At 34.0% G+C, this 14,287-nt stretch overlaps 3 protein-coding genes across 3 annotated transcripts; 1 reads left to right on the top strand and 2 right to left on the bottom strand.

The window, feature by feature from the left end:
• Positions 1-2,979: 2,979 nt before the first annotated feature.
• Positions 2,980-3,715, bottom strand: LOC104248798 (glycine-rich protein 23-like). The gene has a single exon (XM_009805122.2). It carries the CDS (start codon positions 3,611-3,613, stop codon positions 3,200-3,202), a length of 414 nt encoding a protein of 137 aa, XP_009803424.1. The 5' UTR covers positions 3,614-3,715; the 3' UTR covers positions 2,980-3,199.
• Positions 3,716-4,413: 698 nt separating this feature from the next.
• On the bottom strand, positions 4,414-7,035 carry LOC104248797 (myb family transcription factor MPH1-like). The gene is made up of 6 exons (XM_009805121.2): positions 6,960-7,035; positions 6,627-6,703; positions 6,472-6,508; positions 5,236-5,410; positions 4,705-4,807; positions 4,414-4,572 (listed from the first exon to the last, which is right to left on the bottom strand). Exons 1-6 carry the CDS (start codon positions 7,033-7,035, stop codon positions 4,414-4,416), a joined length of 627 nt encoding a protein of 208 aa, XP_009803423.2.
• Positions 7,036-12,633: 5,598 nt separating this feature from the next.
• On the top strand, positions 12,634-13,056 carry LOC138883247 (uncharacterized). Its single transcript, XM_070163923.1, has one exon. It carries the CDS (start codon positions 12,634-12,636, stop codon positions 13,054-13,056), a length of 423 nt encoding a protein of 140 aa, XP_070020024.1.
• Positions 13,057-14,287: the final 1,231 nt, after the last annotated feature.

Raw genomic sequence — 14,287 nt, 5'->3', positions numbered from 1 at the left:
ATAGCGGAGGTTATAACTGTCACTATTTAACCTATAATAATAATTGTGTTATAAAGTTTGCGGAGGTTAAATAAAGAAATTGCGGGTTTAAACCTCCGTTATTTTATAATAAGTGACAGCGCTAAACTACCAAATTGCGGAGGTTATATCGCCGTCAAATACCCGCCGCTATATGATAACGTCGATCTGTCAAAAACCCCCGCAAATTGGTTGCGGCGAACAATATTTGCGGGGGTTTTGGAAACTGCCGTAAAAGTATATTGCGGAGGTTTTTGACCACCACAATATGTAAATAAAACCTCCGCAAATTGTGCGTTTTTTTTGTAGTGAGTTAAAAAGCAGTAAGAACATAGAATCAGTCAAGATATGCGAGGAAAGATGTTTAAACATAAAGAGAAATCAGTTTAAACAAGTGTAGAAGAAACTATGAGAAACCCTAACTTTAAAGAAAGTAAAAATAGCTTAAAGTTGATAATATTTCAAAAGAAGTTTGAGAATAGTGTAAAACATAGAAAGAAACAGACTTAAATCGTTAAAAGGGGCACAGATCTGAGAGATACAAACGAAAGTTAGGGTTTCAAAGGAAACCCAAATAGAAACGGAAGAACCTGCTATAAACTTCAAAGATCGTAACATATATGGTGTGATTTTACCCAAAATCACACCGGAGAAGCCATGAACAACCAAACCAGAAACCCTAGATACAAATCGCCATGGCCTAGGGCCTTTGAAGGCCTCAGAGATGATGAGCAAGGCGATAGAGGAACCATTGGAGGCTTGGGGTTGAAAGGTGGTCACCGGAGATGACCGGTGAAGGAGGCGGCGATTGAAGAGGTTTAGGGTTAGGTTGAGAGAAGAGAGGAGATGAGAGAGTTTGAGGGTGGTGGAATCTCAAAAATGAGATAGGGTTAGTGGTCTTTAGGATTAAAAAAGGAAAGGGCTTGGGTAGGAGTTTATAATGTCTGGGTCGGGTTAATTGGGTAGGAAATTGGGCTGGGGTTGGGCTAAAATTAGGCTAGAATTGAAAGCCAAATCTGGCTATGATTTAAATAGCCACTTTTCCCTATTTTAAGTTATAATAAATAATAAATAGTTTTCTGAAAATAATTTTTCTATACCAAAATTATTTAAAATATATAATTATCATTTTAAAAATATAGGGACCTATTTCACGCCTATAAAATATAATTATACATCAAAATGGGCTAACATTGCAATTATATGCAATTTAGCTTAAAAATACTAAATATAATTATAAAAATGCATGAAAAATATATTAGCAATATTTTGGCATAAGTATAGAAATTAAATGAATAAATCATCATAACAATAATTTTGAGAATAATTATTGGGGATTTTATGAATAAAAGGGGAGAAAATAAATCAATTTAAATCCTTAAAATTATGGAAAAAATTATAAAAACCTTGTGCATGCTTATATATGCTATTTCAAAGGTATTTATGCATATAAAAATATATATATATATATATATATATATGCTATTTTGAAGGTATTTATACATATTTAAAATATATAGAAAAAATTGGGTATCAACAGCATTACACTTCTCCCAAAGTTCATGCAATGACTGATCGAACTTATCCTTAGTACATCGTCCATCAACAAACCCTAATTTACTCTTGCCTATCAATCCTATTTTCATATATCTACTCCATACTGCATAGTTCTCAGTTCCAGTTAGCTAAATTGAAATCAACGAACTACGTGGTGTGTCACTTGGCTGTAAAAACAAAGGGTGATGATGATCGATGGTTATTGCGGTTGTTCCTGTGCTGGTTCAGCTGAAACTTCTTCTCCAACTGCCATGTCTATCAAATTCAAGTAAACTAAGTTTTGAATTCCACAATTAACAGAGTTTTCAGTCGCAAATTGCAAAAAAAAAAAAAAAAAAGCTGTGTGCCCTAGTTTAATCGATTGCAAAAAAACACAATCGATCTACGACAGAAATTGACGGAGAAAACTAGGAATGACAATTGCAGTGAACGCGGATCTATCATCCCTGCTCTGATACCATAATGAAGATGTGAGAGCTTCAGTGAGACAATAATGGCGAAAAATAGAAGAGAAGGTTCTAGAGAGAATTTTTCTATTTGAGAGAAAATTGACTTGTATTATTGAAGCTCTACATTACAATGAACTGATACTATGTATATATATATATATATATATATATATATATATATATATATATATATATACACACACACACACTTCTACAACTGCATCTAATCTACAACCTTTTATCACCTAAACTAACCAATTCCATAATTAGTTATAACTAACTAATCCTTCTTAACAGACTTAACTACACTCACGTGATTGACACGTGACTACTCCTATCTTCAACAGTACAAGTTAATTAAACTCAAAAACAAAAGGGTTGGCCTACAACCTACACATGTTATTCTGTAGAGAGCGGCGTTCAAACATTAAACAAATATACCTTTGTGTTTTTCTTAATCAATGTTTCTAAGGAAAAATAGATAATTGTGCAATGTTTGTTGTCAATTCGTAAATGATCAGTAGTTCAATACTTTAATCAAAGGGCATATCTCTCGTGATAAAACTTGCGTATGTATGCCATTGGAATTTGTATGATCAACCAACAAACTTCAACAAATTGGTACAACTTAAAACATTTCAATATTTGACAAGAAAGATAAATATTCTTCTTGGACCTAAACTTGATCTGGAACTATTTTCCGTCAAATTAATTAATATGCTAGGACTACATACTTCATAGACAAAAAACATAAATATACCAAGGTTGGTTTTGAGGTCAATATTGGAGGGCCAATGTTTTTTTTTCTTTTTTGGTAGGGAGGGCCAAAAAGAATTGACGTATTTCTCTTAATAAGAAGACATTGATTTTCTTCATAAATCCCATTTAAAAAAGAAAAGGAAAACAAAATAAATGAGAAAAGACAGAGAATTTCGCCAACCGAGCAGCAAGAATATTATTGACCAAACGTATCATTGCACTTGCATACTAATCAAACAGTAACTAGAGATCTGACTTGCGAAATTTCGTGCTACAGCATTCAAATAACTTAAAAATCGGGAAAAAAGAACATAAAATATATGGTTCTCCTAGCTAGGTGCAATATGAAGTCACAACTATATTATTTGTTCTAGTTTATAGAAATTAAACATACTACTATAGTTTTGCGTATTAATTCAAGGCAGGTCATGTCCAATTGCTGCATCACCTCCTTCAGTTAGGTCATGACCTGCACCAAATTCAGCATTAGCATCAGGATTATTGCCACCATTGTCACCAATATTAAAGCCTCCTCCAATGCTGGAACCAAATCCAGTGCCAGCGCCAATGGTACTTGTTCCGCCACCTCCAATAAAAGGACCAAAACCACCTCCAAACCCACCAACACCTGCTCCTAAACCAAACGGAGGCCTTATTCCACCTCTAAGTCCACCAAAACCACCAAAAAATGGTGGTAAAGGGTGCCGAAAATATTCCTTCTGCTCATCTGCTGCTGATTTTGCCTCCATTAATGCTAGGTTCCTCGCGTTTGTAGGGTATACAAGAACACTGGTGATCATAAGAACGATAATGAGAATCTTGGTTGCCATTTTCGATCTGTAGTCGTATAAACTAAGAGAGATAAATTATGTTTTGAGTGTGAGAAATTTGGGTTTGTAACCTGAAGTTATATAGGTGTGGAGAAATTGATACAATAATGAAGAATGTTAAAGGTAGGAACATCAGTAGCTCATGCATATAGTGCATACATTCATGTATTAGAGAAAGGAAAGAGAAGAAGCCAACTACATCGATCCTTTCATAAATATACCTTAATCAACACCTTCTCAATTTCATGATCAACCTAAGTCTAACACACAGCAAACAAATTACAACTTAACATTCAATTTTTAGGAAGATAGCTAGTCATGGATTCATCATATATAGTGAAAATACGAGTACTTGTCACATTCTTTGTTACGTAAAGTATTACGTACAATATTTTTGCTAGACCAATTATTAATAGAGAGACAGAAGAAAGTATAGTAGAGAGACGTCAAACTTTTCCGGTGGCAGACCGCGGTCAACTTGTTTTAGTTTACATATATCAAGACATTTTGCTTCTTAGCTATTAATAAGTCTAGAATTATGCTGAGACGTAACCATAAGAATCAAGCTTAAGTGCATAATATGAATTTGAAACAAGTCTCAGGTAGATTAGAAAACTGATTTAAGTACAAATTGAGTTCTAGCCCAGCTCGGTTGTTTGATTCCACTTACAAAACAAAAAGGTTAATTACTTCCTTGGATTAGTCCACAAAAAAAGTGATCAAAGAGAGTCAAATAAGGATTAAAAGAGTTTTTTTTTTCTCTCCCTTTCTCTTCAGGGATTAGAACAGACCAAAAGATTCTAAGCAAGGGTGAGGTCAAGAGAGAGATTATTGACATCAAAACTGGTAGATGGCTCTAAAGACATGGTGCTACTGGAGAAATCTTCCTCTTCTGCAGATGGACTCTTATTTGAGAAACTGCTAGCTTCTCCTACCACTTTATTCCCGTTGCCAGTATCCTGCCAAAAGCAGAAGAAATCTAGTAATTAGTTAAGTGGTCATAGGTACCAATCCTATCATGCTTCCAAATTATTGTATCAAGTTAATCAAAGAATTGTAACATATAAAAAGCCAAAGATTTCGTTAGTTACTTGAACACTGCAGCCATTGAAGAAATCCCTGAACATGGTGCAATTATTAGACTTTCCTTCCAATTCCATCATCTTATTTTCCATGGTCTCTTGCATATGTTTCCTGTTCAATTATTGTTTATGCGTAACCAAGAAAAAAAATGGACCTAATTAAGCAAGAGTTTTCACACGGATTCACACAATAATCTATATAATTTGACATATGACTGTTATAATCGGTTGTCCGTCTTATTTTTGTCATTTTAATAATTCCACCTATTAAGGACAGCTTGCCAGTTATTCCAGTAATTATTGTGTACTTGAAAAATTAAACGAATTCATAGAAGGGAAAAAAAAGAAGATTTGACTACCAAGAGATGTGGTGGGATGGAAGAGATCCCTCCGCTTTTATAACCAAAGGTCTCGAATTATGAGAATGAATTTGTCGTAAAGAGTGTTTTCCCTTACGCGGCACGACTCCAAATTAGCCAGATCAGACCAATGGGTACCGAATGGTTTAAAAAAAGACATTGAGAAGTTAATTAGACGAACCAAGGAGGAGGCAAAATAGTAGGCGCAGAGGCAAAGTCCGCATAGTTACTGCATGTTACTGTACTCGACGAATGGGCATCAAACAAGGCTTTGCCATAATAGTAGTGATGATAATTCATTTGCTCTGGACCATCCATTCTATTCCTTTTACTCCCATTTGCGGCTTCTGCTTCAGCTGCAACAAAACAAAAATATTAAAGTCAAACGAATTATTATTAAACAAAAATACATTTGAATATGATCTTACCTCTCTCATATTTAATTCCTGTAGATTTATATTTATGCAGATTCTTACTTTCTAGATTTCGTTCTATATGATGTTTACTTATTTTCACACTTGGGTATAACGTTTTCAAGATAAATGCCAAACTACTGTTTCCCATACATCAACATTAAATACAGACTTTATTTATACCCTGGGAAAGAATTTCCATTCATATTCAGAAAACAGGAAATTATTATTTAAAATGGATATTATATTGGTTTTCAAAGTAAATGTTTTATTTTTAAGTAAATGCACTAATTCAGTTTTCACTCGTTTGGATTAACTCGTACCATAGTATATGCGTTAAAAAAAGTCAAAGAAGAAGAAAGTATATATGGAATAAGATTCATTCACCCAAACACATTAATTTCAAATTCTGAATCCACATTCTATTATATGAACACTTTCGTTATGCAACGACCACCACATTGGCTATGTCTTGCACATATTTTAACTCTTCAAAATAAATTCTACCCAAATCAAAAACGATGAAAATGGGAATTAAAGGGAATTCTCAATTTTGGCCTTGCTAGCCAACAGTCATATACTACTACGAGTTCTAAGGGCCTTGCGCTTTCAGTAACTACTAAAAGGCGTTATCCTATGGAATATAACTGGAGTGAGCAAAGCACAAATAAGGGTCAAATAAAACATCAAAAGATTCCTAAAATGGAATTCTCTATCTTTTCTTGATTGCATCATTAGTCACTATTTTAATTACTTTTAGTATTATTTAATGATGGATAAGACGTATGGTATTCAATTGACTCTGTTTCTTTGGATTATAAAATCAAGCTTCAAGCCAGTCAAGCCTTTTAATTCTTCCGTTTAAGGACTATAAATTTTATAGAAGAAGCCCAAATAAAAGATAAGTTAATTTTTGCCGAACTCCTTCAAATATATACTACGACATACACAAACATAAAAAGTACAAGGAAACTTGAGTTTGATCCAAAGTTGTAAATCCATACCTTGTATCATCTGTTCATGCTTCATGCTTCTGTACATCTACTCATATCAAAATAAATCTTAAAATTAACTACATAAACAAAACAAAATAGAGAAAACAAAAAAGGGACAAAACATGCATTTCCAAAGTCTTCTTTAAGAAAGCTTTCTCTCTAACCTGAAGGTGACTCTTTACGTGAGATATGGTCAGGCCTTTCACATCCATTAATTGTAGCACCATCTTTGGAGTTGCTCCTAAATTAAATACAACAATCAAAAAATAATAGCCAAGAATATTTAGAAACGTAACTAGCTCTTTTCCTAGCTACCTAATGGATACTTTTCTCCTTAACTTATCATTGGTCCACTCCCCTTTTTAAAGAATAATGTAAAAATTTTCTTAAGAAGGAAAAAACTGACCCCTTTTCATGCACTTCTATATATAGCTAGTTCATTCAATGCATGTAATTTTCATGCAAGAAAAGGGAAAAAAGAGAGAGAGGTGGCGTACGATCTTCTCCACCAAGTCTCTCAACAGCATGCACAAAGCTGCGATGAAGATCTCGTGTCCACCGAAGTCTCGGCATTTTGGATCTAACATATGGTCTTACCCCTCCAGATTTATTGCTATGATCTTTTAAGTTATTTTCAATGGATAAAGAAGGAAAACTTTGTGAAGAACTTTCAGATAATTCTAGCGGCTGTTTCATCATGGTAAAAAGGAGGAGTTGGGAAGATGTAGGTAGGCTGGGGAAAGGAGTTATATATGGTCTATGCTACAACAAAAGAGAATAAATATTTGTGAGTCTGTTGTCATATTTTGTCTACTTCTACAGGCTTTAAGAAGATAGAATTTCTTACAAAAATTTGAGTTCTTAGAGAGTTTAATTTAGTCCACTGAATTTTTGATTATGAAGCTGAAAATATTTCACGGAATTTCAGGAACTCTAGTGAGATATTCAACCATCGCACTCATTATTGTATGAAAATAGTGTGAGAGTACTAGAAGAAAATGAAAAAGGAAAGAAATAGTTCCGCAGAAAAGATTCTAATATATTGATGATAGTGTTATTTTTCAGGACATTCGTTTGTTTGAAGTCAGTATCAAAACATTCTTGTGCCCTCATATGAGATATATCTACCAAGAAATCAGAAGGGGTATTAATGACTATTCACTGGCTGCTGGTTGTTTAACTTAGTAATGATCGACCTCATAAGACTTGCTAAAAGACAAGTATGAGAAAACCTCTTTTGGCATTTGGTGAGGCCTTCTGAAGTCAGTTACGAAAAATTAAGACTTGCAAGCGTGTATACAAGTGTTTGTTTCTAAGGTTTTAATATAGCTTTAATTTCTGAGCATGACTTGTTATCTCCTCTTTCCTCTTGCCTCTTGGTGCGTTCTGAATTCTTAACTCTGCCTAGTCTCTATTACTATATTTTTGGTAAAGATAATTTGACTGTTACACTTGGGGGCGCAAAAAGGTTAAAAGAAAAAAATAGGTTGAATAATGAACTTTTTAAAAACGGATCAATTATGGATAAAAATCATATTCTTCATTTAGAAAAAAATGAATAACCAATGGATAATTAATGAGTTTAACTTTTATATTTTTAAAACCTCAAATTGGGGATTCTTCAAGTTTGGGAGACTAGAAATTCTCCCAAAAGTGATCATATTCATGTAGCCATGGAGGCATGGATAATATGGTTATCCATATTATCCGCATGTTAACTTTTTTTTTTTATCCATATTAAATATGTGTCGGGTCGGATAATTTATTCGTTTTTTCATTACCCGTTTTCGACCCGTCTCATATCCTTCCCGACCTTCCTAAGTGCCACCCTTAGTTACACTTGTAATAACAAAATTTAAAACCCTTAGTTACACTTGTAATAACAAAATTTAAAAAGTGCAAAACGTCATACTAACTCTAAAGTTTGAATTACTCAAATATTTATATAGTTATCATATTATCTCGAAAATGTGTTTCTAATTAAACTAGATCAAGAAAAGAACTTGTATGAAGAACGTCGGGGATTTTTTCAAGTTTAAATTCCAATGTTAGGATATAGAAGTCAAGTGTTGGTACTAAACTTCCAAAATGGTACTAGTATATATAGTTAATTAGCTTATTTAACCTTTAATAATTTATTGTTTGATTCCCACGGGGACAATCCAATAACCAAAAGACAATAAGTGGAACCACTTGTACGAGTTTAAATTAAGATTTGAACCTTTTGTTTACTTAGGCAGTTCTTCCTCTGTATGCTATATATAAACATAAATAGACCGATAAAGTAGGAGCTACTTTAATTAGAACTGCTTTGGATGTTACTAGCTTGGATAACTATGCTACTATTAACACCTCTTTCATAATGATAAAATATTACTTATATACTAATATTTTCTTTTTTAGAAAAACAAAAAAACGCACAAGAGTAACCTTCCTTGTTGGGAAGTTGGCAGAGATAATTTAATTAGCTTTATTTTATGAACAAGAATGATGAGTAGTGAAATGAGGCCGAATAAGGAAAAGATGAGGCTGACATAGGCAAATGTATGTCCTCAAGGAAACATACCAAATCTCCCACAATTCTCTAATTCCGCTTTCCGGAGACCATGACCCCCTCTCATCTGTATAGTTAGCTTTACTTTTATTTTATATTTTATTTTTGCTTAGGACATTATTTACGTTACTCTGGCTAGACAGAGCCAATGAATATTGACGTGCGATGACACATTCAAAAGTTTCTTTATATGTGGCTCATTCGTGATAACTACTTCAAATGAATAAGGAGACCGTTCATTAAGATTTTAACATACCAAAATATATTCGTGGTATTTTTAAACGAGGACACGTTAAACTATTCACGTCATTATTGTCCGGACTTTGGATATGATCTTATAATTTGTGGGGTGGGTGCAAAAATTCTAAATGTCTTACGTTGGCAGTATGGTGGAAAGGATGGAATTTGAGAGAAATCCACTCCCAAATTCCATTCACGGCCAAAGATATGGCCGAATGTAGCCAAAATATGGTACGTATGTGGACAAAAAATTAGGGATGAAAACGGGAATGGAGTGGTTTTAGAAAATAGGGGGAATATTCTCTTCAAGGACTAATTGGCAGAGACATGGACAAGTGTTTGGAATAATTCATAAGCATGAATAATAGACACTCGAGAAATTTGAGAATTTTCGCATTGCTTTTGGTTCTTTTTTTCTTTTTATCGTTATTATTAGAGTTGTTTGAATTATGGGAAAGAAGCCAAATGGAGGAGTAGACGTCTAGCTGGGTGGAAAGTGTGAACAGAAAAGCAGATTTTTGAATGAACGAACGCAGAGAATGAGAAAAGCCAACTTAGCCATGATTTCAGGCGAGAGAATACATATATGCTAGCTAACGTTAACTTGAAAATCTTTAAAGACCCTCTGCACGTACTTCTTTCACAAGTTCCAAAGTAATTTTAGATGACCAAGTTGCAAAAGAATACATCTATTTATAATTTGTTTAACCGAGCTCCGATCCTGTATGAATACGGAATACTTTCTGTACCAATTTTCCAAGCCTCTATTTAATTCCTTTTCATATTTGCGATTATGATTCCTTTGCATGTCACCCGAATAAAAAAGGAGTTAAACTTTTATGTACTGCTAGTGAAAGAAAAAAGGTTTCTCACCGTGAAGCCATACAAAAGCAAATTACAGGTCATTCGTTTTCTAGCAATTATTAATTGACAACCTGCAAAAGATAGTAAATGAACGGAGAGGTCGTTTGGCTGAACAAATTAGAAGTATTTGATAGTCATCAATAGTTAAAAAAATACTTTTTAAGTGCTAAAACTAACTTTATAAATAAAAAGATAAGTGTTAATTAAACTAACAATAATCCCTTGGTATATTTGGTTTTATTAAAATGCTTTAAACTTGTTTGCAAAAAAATCTAAATTAGAATATTTTTATACGGAAAATGATGGATGACAGAAATGGAATGGAATGCGAGTAGGGATGGGCATTCGGGCAGTTCGGATTGTATATGAGAATTTCGGTTTTCAGATTGAAGAAATGACAATCCAAATCCAATCCAAATAAGTTCGGATTGGATAAGATATTTTTAGTTAGGTTTCGGATTAATCGGTTTGGATATTATGAATTTTCGATTTTGAGCGTATAAGTTGAGATGTTTCATACTTTACAAAAATGAATATCCAAATGAAGTATTCACGTTAAATTGCCTGAAAAAGTCCTCATTCTTGCCGTAATCATCCAAATAAAATATTCAAGTAATGAAATTATTATTAAAACAAATACAATGAAGACATTAATATGACCGATAAGAAGTAGCAATAGTAAAATCTTGTCCAAATAGAAAGTATTCTGATAGTAACTTAGTAATTAGTATTGAATATATGAGATAATATCTAACGGGTAGAGTATTAAACTTATTACTTATTAGCAGAGGAAGCTTGGAGAAGAAATTTCTGGAATTGAAGAGTAGCTCAAAATGAGCTAATTGAGGACAAGACTACCGACTATATACACCTCTAACTAACAATTAGTAATCACTAAGTAACTAAAATAACTCTAACACACCCTAACTTCTAACATGTACAATTAGGTCCTCATATCTTACTAACTTCCAAACTCTATACACTTAACTATAAATTCCAATACTCCCCCTCAAGCTGAAGGGTGTGAAATATTTAACACACCAAGCTTGCTAAGTAGAAACTGATGCTAAGGTGATGCCAATCCTTTAATGAGTATGTCTGCCTGTTGATTTCGTGTAGATACATATTATGTTTGTAGCATTTCTTGCTTAAGCTTCTCCCTGATGACAATCTATTTCAATATGTTTTATTCGTTCATGAAAGATGGGATTAGCAGCTATTTGAATTGCTGCCTTACTGTCTGAGAATAGGATAACTGGTTGATGGATTGGGGTCCCTAGTTGTTAAGTTAAATTCAAAGGTATCAATAATGACAATGTTCACTTACATGTTTTGCAGGAATCATCAAAAGAAAAGAAATCCAATGAGAAGTTGTCCAATGATTGCTAAATTAATGGACAAGAAGAAGGAATCAAAAATCAGCCGATCCATTCGGCCTCAATCAAGGAAATCAGATTACAAATCAAGGAGCTATTGCCAACAAATATTCGGTATCCTTAATTAAGCTCAATCAAAGGCTTGATTGTCTCGTGAATAAAAGCTGTGACAAGGAAAGTCATGATTGAATCCGGCCCTTCCCAAGAGCATGATTCGAAGAGGCACCCCTTCGGTCAAATCCTTTTAAATATCTTGTGCCTCTATTTTTGGTCAAGGCTCAACGACTCTTTCCTCTTCTATAAGAAGTTTTCTAAGATCAAAGAAGACTTGCTCAACTACACACATTGTTTTCTAAGTCTCTCTACTTCTTAGCCTAAACATTGTAATTCTTAGTTTGCTAGTGTCTCAAAAGATAGGAAAGTTAGAACACAAAAGTGAGTTGTGTCACTATTCAAAATTCATTATTGTTGTACTTCGTTGGTGGTGAACTAATCAAAACCATCTGTATTGTAATACTTTCAAGATCTAAAGCGAACCCTTGTGACCCAAGGGAAACTGGATGTAAGTACCATACCGGTATCGAACCAATATAAAATCAATGTGTGTCATTTTCTTTCCATTTACTGTTGTCTTACATTCTGCTCTCAATCTAGTCAACTAAATTCATCGTTGGTAGACTAATTTTCAATAGACCACAATTTATCCCCCCCCCCCCCAATTTACTTTCAATTGGTATCAAAGCAAGGCTTACAAACTTTGCTTAACAACTAGTGAGGAAAAGATCATGGGATCAAACACAGTTGTTGGTGCACTATTTTAAGAGGGAACCTCTCAAGTTCGACCACCATACTTCAATGGACATCACTTCTCTCATTGGAAAGTGCGTATGGAAACATACACCATGTTATATGACATCAAAGTCTGGCGGGTGAACAAAAAAGAAAATCTTCCAATTCCCCCAAAGAAAGATGAGAATTGTCAAGTAATAGTATCCACTAATCCACTTGATTTGGATGAATACTCTAATGAGCAAGCTGTTGTCATAACTGTGAATGCCAAAGCAAAAGATTTGTTGTATAATGCTATCAGTGGTGAAGAGTATGCAAAGATCTTTAAGCTGTGAAACTTCTAAGAAAATGTGGGACAAATTGGAAGTCACATATAAAGGGACCAACAAGGTAAAAGAAACGAGGATAAATCTCTTCGTTCATGAGTATGAGCTATTTCAAATGAAGGACGGAGAATCTGCGGAAGATAGGTTCTCCATGTTTAGCAAAATTCTTGGAGATCTCAAATATTTTGGTAGAACAATAAAAAGAGGAGAACAAGTCAGAAAGATTCTTAGAAGTCTACCTACGATTTGGCAGCCAAAGGTCATCGCTATCGAATGTCAGGATCTTGACAAAATGTCTTATGATGAACTCAGAGGTGACTTAATAGATTTTGAGAAAACTCACTTGGATAGACAGATTCAACAAGAAAAGAAAACACAGTTGCCTTCAAAGCAACTGTGGCTGAACCAGAAGATAAAGAAGAAGAGGAAGGAGGAGAATAAATGAAAATATAACCATGCTGTCTCAAGTTGTAACCAGCATGATGAAGAAAAACAGAAATAGCAGAAGAGGTAAACCAAACTTCAAAAAGGGAAGAATAAACAATGAAAATGATGGAAGATGCTATGGATGTGGAAAACACGAACACATTCAAGATGACTTTCCAAAACTAAAGAAGAAGCTGAACAGGAACCTTCAAAGGAAGAAGTCTTTTGGAGCCTGTAGTGATGAAGAAGAGTCTGATCATGAAAAAATTGTCAATGTGTGCTTCATTGCTATAGAAGATTATAGCAATGAAGAATCAGGAGAACGTGGATTCTTGGGAAACAAAGGAGTAGATGAAGGAAAAGACTCAAATCAACTTGGTCTCATGGTAGACGAGGGAACTAGTGAGGTATGCCCTCCCAATTGCTCAAATTGTTATGAACTTCAAGAATTTGTTGATATTGCTCTTGCAGATATTGCAAGAATTCTAAATGAACTCAGAAAAATTCAAAGAAAAAAAGAGTGGACCCTCAAGCTAGAAGTTTGTGAAATTAAATGCGATATGCTACGGGAAGAAGTCAATGAACTTAAACTTCAATTGAATGGATTGTAAAAATCCACTAGTCATAGTTCAGTCAAATCTACTCAGACTGTTCATCACAAACAGAAGAAATTTCATGCATGTTCCTTTTGTGGTAAAAATGAAAATAGTACTAACCAATGCAGGAACAGAATCAAAGTAGAAAAAGACTCCAAAAATTCTAATAGTCCGTCTTGTTTTTATTGTGGTAAAAGGGGTTACACCTCAAATCGCTGTAGGTTCAAGGATGATAGGAGATGGGTCTGGCGACCCAAATCTTCAAATCAAACTAACACTTAACATTCTAACCATTCAGGACCCAAGCCAGCTTGGGTACCTTAAAATCAGTAATTTGGTTTTGTAGGAACACCGCAAGACACTACAACAAATGTGATATTTAGCTACAAAATTTTTAGCCACGACACAAAATTCGTCACTAATTATTCACTTTTCGTGACGAAAATTATGTTTCGTGTTTAGATACATAATCCGCATACTTTTAGTGATGAAACATAAAATTTCATAGCAAAAGTTTTGTCCACTAAAGTTTTCCACCAAAAAATAACTTGGCGTCATTATTTAATAGCATTAGCCACGAATTTTATACAATTGGTGACATATTATTTTGTCACTAATGATGTATCCAATTTGTGATAGATAATAATTTGTCTT

Source organism: Nicotiana sylvestris, chromosome 2 (genome assembly GCF_000393655.2).
Source record: "Nicotiana sylvestris chromosome 2, ASM39365v2, whole genome shotgun sequence".
Classification (NCBI taxonomy): Eukaryota; Viridiplantae; Streptophyta; class Magnoliopsida; order Solanales; family Solanaceae; genus Nicotiana; species Nicotiana sylvestris.
Note: the sequence above shows the minus strand (reverse complement) of the source record. Positions and strands in the feature narration are given on the sequence as shown.

Bases quoted from the DNA above. Each gene is read 5' to 3' on its own strand.
- LOC104248798 (XM_009805122.2), bottom strand. From the start codon at position 3,613: ATGGCAACCAAGATTCTCATTATCGTTCTTATGATCACCAGTGTTCTT.
- LOC104248797 (XM_009805121.2), bottom strand. From the start codon at position 7,035: ATGCCGAGACTTCGGTGGACACGAGATCTTCATCGCAGCTTTGTGCAT. The intron at 6,509-6,626 runs GTTAGAGAGAAA...TGATATGAGTAG, and splicing joins ACGTAAAGAGTCACCTTCAG to ATGTACAGAAGCATGAAGCA. The intron at 5,411-6,471 runs GTATGGATTTAC...GTTTTGTTGCAG, and splicing joins GCATGAACAGATGATACAAG to CTGAAGCAGAAGCCGCAAAT.
- LOC138883247 (XM_070163923.1), top strand. From the start codon at position 12,634: ATGTGGGACAAATTGGAAGTCACATATAAAGGGACCAACAAGGTAAAA.